General features: G+C 40.8%; 1 protein-coding gene across 2 annotated transcripts in view; it reads left to right on the forward strand.

The window, feature by feature from the left end:
• The window catches only part of chchd3a (coiled-coil-helix-coiled-coil-helix domain containing 3a), a 231,951-nt gene extending 220,403 nt beyond the window's left edge, over nt 1-11,548 (forward strand). Inside the window, exons 7-9 of one of the 2 annotated variants that reach the window (XM_043714036.1) lie at nt 3,905-4,040; nt 4,612-4,677; nt 11,164-11,548. In XM_043714036.1, coding sequence (XP_043569971.1) covers nt 3,905-4,040; nt 4,612-4,671 — 196 coding nt within the window. In that variant the 3' untranslated portion in view covers nt 4,672-4,677; nt 11,164-11,548. The remainder of the gene's footprint in view (nt 1-3,904; nt 4,041-4,611; nt 4,678-11,163) is intronic. The other variant, XM_043714037.1, reaches the window with a different exon arrangement.
• Nucleotides 11,549-12,944: the final 1,396 nt, after the last annotated feature.

Raw genomic sequence — 12,944 nt, forward strand, 5'->3', positions numbered from 1 at the left:
TGCAATCTTCTTCCTGACCTCTCCGCCCCCGCCCCCACTCCGGCCTATCACTCTCACGTTTACCTCCTTCCACCTATCGCATTTCCAACGCCCCTCCCCCAAGTCCCTCCTCCCTACCTTTTATCTTAGCCTGCTTGTCACACCTTCCTCATTCCTGAAGAAAGGGTCATGCCCGAAACGTCGATTCTCCTGCTCCTTGGATGCTGCCTGACCTGCTGTGCATTTTCAGCTCTGATCTCCAATATCTGCAGTCCTCACCTTCTCCTTTATACTTCTATAGCACAAAGTTAGCATGCTGGTACAGCAAATCAATGTGGAATGCAAACAGTAAATTTATCTTCATTGCAAATAGACTGGGGTGCAAAAATAAAGAATTCTTGCTACAATTCTTTTCATGCAGTTACACAAGAAATAATGCTGCTTATGCAGTTTTGCTCTCCATATTTAAGGAAGGAGAGGCTTGAATTGGAAGCTGTACAGCAAAACTTCATTTGATTAGTCCTTGTGATGAGGGGCTATTATATGATGACATGCTGAGTAAACTGACCCTATACCGGGCAGTTAAAAGGAGAGCCAGTCTTATTAACCATTACAACTCCAAAAGTGCTCTGTCAACAAATTCTCTCTCTTCATCCAAATTGCCAATGTGAATTGTAAATAAAAGAGCTGTAGATGGTGAAGATCTGAAACAAAAACAGAAATTGCTGATAACACTTAGCAGGTCTGACAGTACCTGTGGAAAGAAAGCAGAATTAATGTTTCGAGTCCAGTTATCTGTTCTGAAGAAGGGTCACTGGACCTGAAATGTTTACTCTGCTTTCTCTCCACGGATGTTGACAGATCTGCTGAGTTTCTCTAACAATCTCTATAGATTGTAAATAGCTGGAGTTCTGGGTCCAACAATAGTTGCCCTTGGCTGAGAAATTTAAAACACGGCGCAGTCTCAGGATAATTGATAATGTCGACAATTAAGATTTGGGATGAGGAGAAATTGCTTTAGCCAAAGTGTTAGGAGTAGGAACTCTTCACACCAGAAAGTAGAGTTGTTTTGACGTTGAATATTTTTCAGACGGAGAGAATTCTGATCTAAGGGAATCAAGGAATATGGAAAAATGGAGATAAAGCCAAAGGTCTAATCTCTCAAACAAGATATTTGTCCCTCCATTTTTATCTGCTTTCTTCCAGTGTGGCTAAGACTTCGAACTGGCGAAAGCATGGTTTCTCCGATGGCCATAATCTAAACCTGCACCTTGGTAGGCATGTTCTTGGGTCTTCTTCTGAGCAAGGGCTCACATTTCTCCAATTCATTTTTGTTCATGCCCTGACAATTGTTTTCACTTTCTTTGCTGTGCATTCTCTCATAGGCCTGTTTTAGAGCATGCAACATCCACAAATTCATGGTACCCACACCTGGCTTGCAGAGCAGTTCAAAACAAGTTTTTCTCTTTTTCTTTCCAAATACATATCCACTTCCCTTTGAAACTATCGTCTGGATTCTGCTGCAGCTTGTTGTGTTGCATTCTTTCTCCTTTAAATCAAATTAATCCATCTTATTTTACTTTATTCCCCATTCAACTCTTTTTTTTTCAAGTCAGTTTTCAACAGCTGGAGAAAAAAATTAAGTAAAATTCAAGGTTTAAATTTTTCAGAAGTCACCAAATGAAGAATTATGATACAACAGGTTTTAAGGATACGACTGGTCAAGTCCCCTAGTGGTTATTTTTAGGATGACATTATAGAAATATTGCTTTTCAAAGTGCTTTGGAAGTGCTGACTCTTGCAGCAGTTGATTAATGAGTGAGAATTGACAGAGTCTGTTTGCTTATTGCCTTGCTACTTTTGAATATTGGAAAACAGCTGATAACTATAAGTGACTCGTGCATGCGTGTAGTTCACATCCACCTGGGACTGAACTGACTCCAATTTTGGTGTTTCTGGACATTTGTTCTCATTGCTGGATTGAACTTGTTTCCGCATGTGGACAAACAGATGGAACTATTTATCATTAAGCATCACAGTGGGAATTCAAGCATTTTGTGCCTAATACCGCATTTAAACTGGAGCTGTAAATTCACATTTGTGCTGAAATTGCAACTTAATGGCAATAACTAGAGACGTATGAAGAGTGGGAATGCTACTCTCTCTGCCTGGATTAAATTTTCCAACCTTTTCTTTTTTTCTCTTGGGGCTGCAGAGCAGGCAACTGGCATTGGACTAATTACAGTTAGCATTGCCTGGTGAAATGCCCAATTCTGATTTGCAGATATCACTATAAACGAGAGAGAGATGTTTGTCTGTTGTTTATACTGAAGTTAAGGATACTATGTGCTGTGAGAAGAATGCCAAGAAGCTGTAGGGTGACTTGGACAGACTGGCTGAGTTGGCAAATACTTCTCAAATGCAAAATAGTGTGAATAAATCTGAGGTTATCCATTTTGGTCACAAAAAGGCAGATTAATAGCTGAATGTTGGCAGTTTAGGAAAAGGTGAGGTGTAACGAGACCGGGTGTCATGGTGGAATAGTTGCTGAAGATCATCATGCAGGTACAACAGGCACTGAGGAAATCTAATGGCATACTGGCCTTCATAGCGAGAGGATTTGAGTATTGGAGTAAGGATGTTTTGTTGCTTTTATACCTTGGTGAGGCCATACCTGGAGTATTGTGTGCAGTTTTGGTCTTCTGGTCTGAGGACGGAAGCTCTTGCTATTGAGGGAGTCCAGTGAAAATTCAGTAGACCTATTCCAGGGTTGGCAAGACTGACATATGAGGGAAGACTGGATCGACAGGGCTTATACTCCATGGAATTTAGCATAATGAAGGGGATCTCATGGAAACAGAAAATCCTGATGGGACTGGACAGGCCAGATGTTGGAACAATGTTCCCTGATGTTGGGGAAATCCATAACTAGGGGTCACAGTCTAAGAATAAAGGGTAAGCCATTCAGGACTGAGATTAGGAAGAAGTTCTTCACTCAGTGTTATGAATGTGTGGAATTCTCTACCACATGAAGCTATTGGGGCCAGTTCATTAGGTATATTCAGAAGAGAACTGGAAATTGCTAAAGAGATCAAGAGATATGGAGAGAAAGCAGGAATGGAATATTGAGATGGCATGATCATATTGAGTGGTGGTGCCAGCTCAAAAGGCCATTTGCACCTATTTTCTATGCATGAAAGAGATCACAAAGTAGAACTTGCTCAATGAGTTCACATGATTTCATGTACAGATTAATTGCTATCCATGATTTCAATGAAATAATAAAACCAACTTCAATAGTTTGTTGCTGACCTTTGTTTTCGACTAAGAGACCATTGAACTACACATCAGTGCAGGATGTCAGACCATGTTAAATAAGTAAATACATGTGTGGGCCTTACTTATTGGAATCAAGAGCTTGAGGAATGATTGATTTTTGTTTCCCTGGTGTGTTCTTTCCTGGCCCTGCCTAAATCAATTGTATCATCCCTACCTTTTATCACAATTTGAGATTTCCTCCTCATTTAGAACAGCCTCGTGATCAAATCTGCTATTTACAGTAGAAATGTTAATCAGGTGATAATTGCTTGCTCAAAAGCCTGGACAAAAAGAGAAATGTCACATCCTGGCTTTAAGATTTTATCCTCATGAGCAGACCGCTGCAACGCTGTGCCTAACTGTGATCACAGGAGCACGTTATCAAGGTGTTGAATTTTAAACTGGCATTAGCTATTTACAATAATCAGTGCCCAAATGCAAAGTTAGACAAGTGTACACTTTATTGGTTGATACCAGACTCCATTTAGTGAATATCATGCCTTTACAGATGTCAACTCATTTTGAAACCTCTGCATGATCTGGCATTCAAACACGTGTTAATTCTTTTGTTTGCTTTAACCTCTCCTTCATTCATTTCTTTCCCCAGAAAGTACAAGTCACAACCCATTTGTGCTGAACTCCAAGGGGAAGTCCTCCGCTGCTATCAGAAGAACCCAGAGCAGACTCTCAGCTGTTCTGCATTGGCCAAGCAGTACATTCACTGTATTAACTATGCTAAACAAGTAAGTGCTGTAATGTCAGTCACAAAACTGCACACAGGCATGAACGAATTGGACCAGTGGAGGGGAGGGCTGGTATTTAAGGCTCAATGAACTGAGCTTCAGTTTTCTGAGTTTTTAAAAATATTCATTTATCTTTAAGGCTCGAGAGCTTTTAGCTTTATTGCTTCACCTTCAAAACACTCTTTCTTTTTAATTCTTTTGTATAAGCCTGAATTTACACAAAAAAAAGGTCAGCATGCAAGTTTTCCCCGATGACCTGCTGTGTAAATTTACAGAATAAGATCTGGTGTGGCTGTACCACTTTTGATGGTAAGGTGTAGCTTTGCCGATGCTCACTCTGTCTTTGAAGAATAACCTCATGAAAAGAGCAGCAGAGGATTCTGATTCTTAATGAGGAAGAATCAGTGTCTTTGTGACCGAAAATAAAAAAAATATTGTTATACATAATTTACAGCTCATTACCAGGCCATTTGGTCCAACTTGTCTGTGCTGGTATTTGTGATTCCTAGAATATGCTTCCTACTTTATTTCCTCTAACCCCAGAAGTATGTCCTGCTATTCCTTTGTCCAGATGCAGTACCTTCCTCTCCCAGCACTGGTGCCAGTATATTTAACAGTGATTTCAATGTGATAAGAGGTATGTTGAACAGATGCACTCCCCTTTGTGGACGCTTGCAGGACAATGATGTATAATTTTGTTTGAATTAATTTGTGCAATCTGGGCTTTACTGACGAGGCCAGCATTTATTGCCCTTGAGAAGGTGATGGCAAGCGACCTTCTTAAACCCCAGCAAACATTGGGGTGTTTGTATACCCATCGTGCTGTTATGAAAGGAGCTCCACGATTTTGACCCAGTGGTGATGAAGGAACAGTTCCAAGTAAGGATGGTGCATGGCTTGGAGGTGAGCTTGCAACTGGCGGTGCTTCTTTGCATCTTCTACCCTTTTCTTTCCAGGTTGTAGGGGTTGGTGAGTTAGTACAGGGAATATTGTAGATGGTGCACACTGCTGCCTCTCTGCATTAGTGGTGAACGTTGAACCTGGGAGATGGATTGCCAATCAAATAGGTAGCTTTTTATTGGATGATGTTGAGGTTTTAGGTTGAAGGAATTCTTTCACTCCTGGCTTTTACATTGTGGATGATGGGCAATCTTTGGGAGTCAGGAGGGGGTTATTTGCTGCAGAAATCCTAGCCTCTGACCCCTTGTGTATTTATATAGCCCATCTATTTCAATTTCTGATCAAAGGTAACCCCCACAATATTAATAGTGGAGGAATCAGTGATGATAATGCCACTGAAGGGAAAGGCAAGATGATTAGATTGTGCCTTTCTTCTGAGATGGTTATAGCCTGGCAAAGCAACATGCATATTACTTATCAGCCCAAGCCTGGATGTTTGCCAGGTTTTGAACAACAACTGCTTCAGGGGAGTCACAAATGGTGCTGAACACTATATAATCTTCAGAGAACATCCCCATTTCTGACCTTATAATGGTAGAAGTGCATTGATGAAATACCTGAAGATTGTTAGGCCTAAAACACTACGCTGAGGAAGGACAATTACTGCATTCAACTAGTTTTTATTAACATTATTGTATGAATTTTTTAAAGAAGTAACAAAGAGGATTGATGAAGGCAGAGTGGTAGATGTGATCTATATGGACTTCAGTAAGGAGTTCCTCATAGTAGACTGGTTAGCAAGGTTAGATCTCCTGGAATAGAGGGAGATCTAGCTATTTGGATACAGAACTGGCTCAAAGGTAGTAGACAGAGGGTGGCGTTGGAGGGTTGCTTTTCACATTGGAGGCCTGTGACCAGTGGTGTGCCTCAAGGATTGGTGTGATTTGGATCATCAAATGATTTGGATGAGAATATAGGAGGTACGGTTACTAAGTTCGCAGATGATACCAAAATTGGAGATGTAGTGGACAGCAACAAAGTACACAGGAACTTGATCAGTTGGGGCAATGGACCAAGGAGTAGCATATGGAGTTTAATTTAGATAAATGTGAGGTGCTCCATTTTGGAAAGGCAAATCTTAGCAGGACTTAAACTCTTAATGGTATGGCCCTAGAGAGTGTTGCTGCACAAAGACACCTTGAAACGCAGGTTCATGGTTCCTTGAAAGTGGAGTTACAGGTAAATAGGATAGTGAAGAAGGCGTTTGGTATGCTTGCCTTTAGTGGTCAATGCATTGAGTTTAGGCGTTGGGAGGTCATGTGACTGTACAGAACATTGGTTAGGTCACTATTGGAATACTGCATTCAATTCTGGCCTCTCTGTTGTAGGAAGGATGTTGTGAAACTTGAAAAGGTTCAGAAAACATTTACAAGGATGTTGCCAGGGTTGGAGGATCTGAGCTACAAGAAGAAGCTGAATAGCTGAAGCTATTTTCCCCAGAGCGTTGGAGGCTGGGGGGTAACGTTATAGAGGTTTATAAAATCACGAGGGGCAGAGACAGCGTCTTTTCACTGGGGTGTGAGAGTCCAAAACTAGAGGGCATAGACTTAAGATGAGAGTGGAAAAATTTAGAAGTGATCTAAGGGGCAACTTTTTGCATGACAAGGGTGGTGTGCATGTGGAATGAGCTGCCAGAGGAAGCGGTGGAGACTGGTACAAATACAGCATTTAAAAGGCATCTGGATGTCCAAATGAATACGAAGGGTTTAGAGGGATATGGGCCACATGCTGGCAAACTGGATTAGATTTATTTAGGATTTCTGGTCAGCATGGATGTGTTGGACCAAAGTGTTTGTTGCTGTGCTGTATATCTCTATGACTATTATTTTAGAACTATTCAACATCACTCATTGCATTGAGTATAGTGCCACTGGAAAGGTATAAGTATAGTAATGAACTGCTGGTGACCTGAGTAACTGAATGTGCCAACATGTAATTGCTGTCAGAGACTAGAGAAGCTATTCATAGTGAAAAAAAGGCATTCACTACTCAAAAGCAGTAAGTCAGAAATGTAGAGTGCATTAGTCATTAACTGTAAAGGATCTGTGCCATTTTTCAGTCAGAGATGCTGCTTTTCTTTTGGGCAATTTTTTTTTCAAAAGTGAAAGTGAAAGGAGAACAAATTATAATTAAATTTATTGTTGGCCCAGATCTTGCAGTAAAAATTACAGTGAGGTGCTCGTGCTCTCTCGCTTTCCCTCTGTCTCAGGAAGGATTATTCAGTCTCATGACTTAAGGAGGTGCATCATTCAATGCTTTGAGCAAGAGGGTCACCAGCCCTTGTACAGGAATCTTGCTGTTCTCAAACCCAAATACTGTAACAGCAGGTTCTAGTGCAAAAGCCCACAGAAAGTAGCTGGTGCCATTCATTTGTTGTTGATCACAAGATCCAGGCAGTTACTATATTTGGCTTTGTCCCAGTCTGTATGTTATTTCTGACAGTGAAATGTTTAAAAATTCAAAACGGTGGTCTGTGGAATATCTGGCTGCATACGTCAGGTTAAATGCAGCAATACATTTGAGAAAGAGCATAAATAGAATTATTCCTGAAAGGAACAATGAATCTTACTCTTGAAAATATGTTGTTTAAGTCATTTAGTACAGCAGATCACTCTATCACTTTGTTGTCATGGTAGCTGTCTCTCTGTTTAGCTCAATCCCTTTTTTCTCTTCTCTTTCTACCTTAACTTTCAGATAAGATGCTAAGCTGAGTACTCGACTGTCTACTCAGTTTTGTGTCAGTTTCCCACTTCACCAATCAAGTTAGAGTAGAAGAGCCCCAGTGTCACATTTAAAATTTTCCTAAACCAACACCACCACTGCTTAATCAGTCATTTGATTTCTCTCACTGGCTGTCTGTACTGCAGCAGTGACTACTTGTAAGAACATTGACTTAAAGTAGTTTGGGAAGACATGAGTAAGAGCAAGTCACTAACATTTTTTATTATTCCTAAGGAGCCTTGAGGTTAAGGGGTGACCTTGTAGAGGTTTATAAAATCGTGAGAGGCATGGATCGGATAAATAGACAAGATCTTTACCCTGGGTTAGGGGAGTCCAAAACTAGAAGGCATACGTTTAGGGTGAGAGGGGAAAGTGTTAAAAGGGACTTAGGGGCAACTTTTTCACGCAAAGTGTGGTGCATCTATGGAATGAGCTGCCAGAGGTAGCAGTGGAGGTTGGTACAATTACAACATTTAAAATACATCTGGATGGGTACGTGAATAGGAAGTATTCAGAGGGATATGGGCCAAATGCTGGCAAATGGGGCTAGATTCGATTAGGATATCTGGTCAGCATGGTCGAGTTGGACCGAAGGGTCTGCTTCCGTGTTGTACATCTCTATGACTCTATTTACTTACCTTTTAAGCATTTCAGTTAACTCATTTGCTACCTGGGCAGCATGTTAGATATTTCTACAACCTTTTGTTTTGTATTCATCATGAAATACAAGCATCCCTGGCAACATCAGCATTTACTGCTTCAACTTAATTGCCTTTGAGAAGGTGGTGACAAGCCTTCATCTTGAATTGCTGCTGCCGTTATGCTGTGGGTACACCCACAATATTGCTGAAATGGGAGCTCCCAAGGTTTTGATCAGCATTAGTAAAGGAACAACATATAGTTCATATTTAGGATGGTGTAATTTGAAGGGAAAAATGCTGACAATGGTGCTGCCGTGCACTTATTTCCCTTGTCCTTCCAAGGTGTAGAATGCTGTGGAAGGGGCCATTTGAGAATTGCTACAGTAGATGGTATACAGTGAGGAGGCGATATCTTAGTGGTATCATCATTAGACTATTCATCCAGAGATTGAGATAATGCTCAGATCCTGCTAAAGCAGATGGTGGCATTTGAATTCAATATAAAGAAAATGTGGAAATAAGAATAAGTGATGTTGATTGTAAGGAAAAACCCATCTGCTTGAGGGAAGGAAAGTGTCATCCTTTCGTCTTCTGGCCTACATGTGACCCCAGACCCACAGCGATGCAGTTGACTCTTAACTGCCCTCTGGGCAATTCGAAGTGGTCAATAAATGCTCACTAAACCAGCCCTGTCAACATCCCAAGAATGCATAAAAGTAACTGTATGCTTGTGATGCAGGGAGTGAACTTTGATTCCAATAAAGTTGCTGCCTTCACCTTGGATGGTGTCTAGCTAGTTGAATGTTGCTGGAGCTACACTCACCCAGACAAGGATATCTTGAAGTTCAAAGTTTGTGAGAAGATTTGTAGCTCGGGTGCTCGTTGTTGTGGTTCTGTTCGCCGAGCTGGGAATTTGTGTTGCAGACGTTTCGTCCCCTGTCTAGGTGACATCCTCAGTGCTTGGGAGCCTCCTGTGAAGCGCTTCTGTGATCTTTGCTCCGGCATTTGTAGTGGTTTGAATCTGCCACTTCCGGTTGTCAGTTCCAGCTGTCCGTTGCAGTGGCTGGTATATTGGGTCCAGGTCGATGTGCTTATTGATTGAATCTGTGGAGGAGTGCCATGCCTCTAGGAATTCCCTGGCTGTTCTCTGTTTGGCTTGAGGCAAATTCCTAGAGGCATGGCACTCATCCACAGATTCAATCAATAAGCACATCGACTTGGATCCAATATACCAACCACTGCAACGGACAGCTGGAACTGACAACCGGAAGCGGCAGATACAAATGCCGGAGCAAAGATCACAGAAGCACTTCACAGGAGGCTCCCAAGCACTGAGGATGTCACCTAGACAGGGGACGAAACATCTGCAACACAAATTCCCAGCTCGGTGAACAGAACCACAACAATATCTTGAAGTTTCTTTTAACCACCTTATTCCCTTATTCATAATTAATTCATGCTTATCGAGAACTGAGATTTATTCCTGGTATACCTTTTTAGTTGCCTTAATTTTAAATATCTGAATTAGATTACTCCTTAATCTCCTCATCGGAAATAAATGTTACTCAGATATAACAAGGGTTATTATCCCAACATCCATGGGATCACACTGATGAATCATCACTAGGATTTGGCAAAAACCATACCTTTCTGTAAGTGGAGCTTCCAAAATGGAAGAAGATAATCCATTCTGTTTTGTTTAATATTCCTGTTATTTTAGGCATTCGGCACAGCATTACACCTCTTTGCAATTTCCAGGAAATAACATCACCACAGGAAATGACATCACCAACCCAAACGTATAAATAGAAAGCAGGAATTTTCAGCATTGCTTCGCATGAGGTCCACTGAAGATGTTACCGAGTAAGATAACGAAACATCTGGAAATGAACCTTTCAGCTCAGTGAGCAAACCTCTATCCAAAACCTCAACCTGAGCTACAAATCTTCTCAAAACTCACCTCTTTCCAAATCGTGGACATGCTGTGTGTATGGTGTGACTTTCTCCCTGAATGCTATTACAGAGTATTGGAATCAGGGTGTAAGATGGTTCCTGAAAGATGACAAATAGCACACCCTTGGTTGATTTATATTTTGTAGTAATTTCATTTGAAGTTTCCTCACATTATAAAACATTTCCAACATAAAGTATAAGGACAGAAAAAAAGCAGGAAATGAGAAATTCTACCCAGGAAACCTGCAGCTTGTGCAGACCAATTGCAGTCTCCCCTGACTGTCTCAGTCTACAGGCATTTAAAGTCCAGAAAAATGGGAAGTAATTGTGTGGTTAATAGTGCTCGATATCTAACAGTAGCTCATACCAGCCTAGAGGTAGTTGTCATTTTTCTCTCTTGCCACCAGACCTCCTGCTCTGTTGCCTTCATGCAACAAGCAGAAGAAAATCTGAGTTTAAAAAAAAGTTAGTTGGTCCATAAAATTTATCATTCCATTTTCATTTCCATGCTTGAAGACATCTCAGTGATTATAGCACACAAATTTATTTTAAATTTAATTTCACCATATTCCACTAATGCTTTATGGTTTTGCATCACATTGTAAAGCACACAAGGAAGTACATTCTCCTTTTGAAGGAGTACAGTTTGTATTGGTTCTTATTACGTTGATTGGCATAATCGTGAATGTATTGATTAAGATCTATTATCTTAATGGAAGCATAAAGAGAACAATAAGCTGCAAGTGAATATATTCCTGAAAAACCAAACAATTGATTCAAAACTACATCAAAATCTTTGATAGCTTATTCTTTTGCTGTTTTAATATCTTGTCTTTCTGCACTTTTAGAGCCTGCTGAGCAAAGGAGGTTAAAACAACCCACCATCACATCAAAAAGCCCTCATCGTCAATTTCAATAACAGAACATCTTTCAGGAGCACTCAAAGAAGCTCAGCAAAGCATCGGGACAATATGGGAAAGAGGAAACAAAAGGCCATTGTCACCACGGCAACAGCAGCAGCAAGCACCCTAATTTAATCAGTGGGGATATGTTTAGCAGGGTTGTGAATGTCTTAACAACCTGTCATGCTTATAGTCCTACCAGGAAAATGTTCAGCTTTTCTGTAATTGATCTGACCCATGACATTAAGTGGAATCTCTTTGTTTTGTTTCGTATGAGGCCTTTAAAATGTTCTAACAATAATGCAATTAAATCTATCTTTAAAAGATCAAAGTGCTGCATGCTTGTCCTTAATTTTGTGATTCTGCTAAGTGTATCTGGGCATTGGCTATACAAAGTGCCTTGAGTTATTTTGTATGTATTTCCTAGTCCAATTCAGTGGCTTTTCTTTTAATCTTGTCAATCAACATGCCAAACAATCTTTGGATCCTGTGATTTTACAGAAGTGAAGTAGAAAAAGTCTACTCTGTCTATTGTCTTTTCTTCTGTCCTCATTTCTGAGAGTTGGGCCGTAAACTTATGGATTGGTCCACACTTACAGGCAAAGTACAGCAGTGGTTTGCCATTACCTTCTGTGGAAAGGCTGACGAGGAGACTCTCCCGCTCCTGCCAACTGCCATCAGGCACATTGGAAGGGTTTACATGCTGATAATCAACCTGTTTGGCCATGTTACAAATGCACTTTGTATGCCCAACAGGCTCCTGCATGGGGCTCAAACCCAGAGCTTCTGATCAGGTGGTGGTACTGCCATGCTTGTGCATTAAGTCTCCAAAAGGCCATTAAGTCTGTTAAATCTTGGGCTGTGTCTGAGCTGCTCTAAATACGTGCTATTCAATTCTGTGTACTGTGTGTAGATGTGGGTCCAGTGACAAAGAAAGAAACCAATTACCTGCTCCAGAGTACCACAAAGGATGTTTGATCATCCTTTAATCAATACAGAGCTGTTTTGGCTTCATTCTTACATGAAATTTTTTGTAAATTGAGAATCATTGCTGAAGGTTATTGGAGTAGAAGGACTCTGCTTCCTCTTGCTTCACTCTGCTATTTTGAAGGCTCTTGAGGAGTGATCATTTACCACAATTGCAATAACAGGGTGTTAACTGTCAATTTGATAACCTTCTGACTCAGAGTACTCCTTAAACCACAGTTGACACTGCATGGTGCTTAATAGATTGGAAAAAATCAAAGTCCAGCATATCTGAGTCTCTACCCTGTTTGTGCATGATAATTGATTCCTAGGGAGAGGAGAGTTATTCACTGAAATATTCTAATGTGCAAACATGTTAGTGTGAAATTATAGCATGGCTTTCATTTCTCCCTGACCTTTGTTATTCTGAAAAGCTACCCATATTAAGTGCATGAACAGAGCAGCTGGAAAGTAGAGTCATTCAAGAATCGTTTGTGATCACTTGCCTTTTTGTTTACTGCTGCTGCTTCTGTTCCCATGAGCCTTTGAGCCAGCAGTCTTCATTTGTTTGTATTTCTCCCTCGATGGTAACATTCTCTGCAATGGGGATCCATGTATGTGGAGAGGAATGGCAGACAACTTGAGCAGCCCCGTGTGCAGCTACCTTCATCTGCACACCAGTGAGCATGATTGTGTGCAGCTCTGTGATTGATTATAGTGTAGACACGATGAGCTCAGTACGTAACTATTTGATGTTGCAA

Source organism: Chiloscyllium plagiosum, chromosome 23 (assembly GCF_004010195.1).
Source record: "Chiloscyllium plagiosum isolate BGI_BamShark_2017 chromosome 23, ASM401019v2, whole genome shotgun sequence".
In the NCBI taxonomy this organism is placed as follows: Eukaryota; Metazoa; Chordata; class Chondrichthyes; order Orectolobiformes; family Hemiscylliidae; genus Chiloscyllium; species Chiloscyllium plagiosum.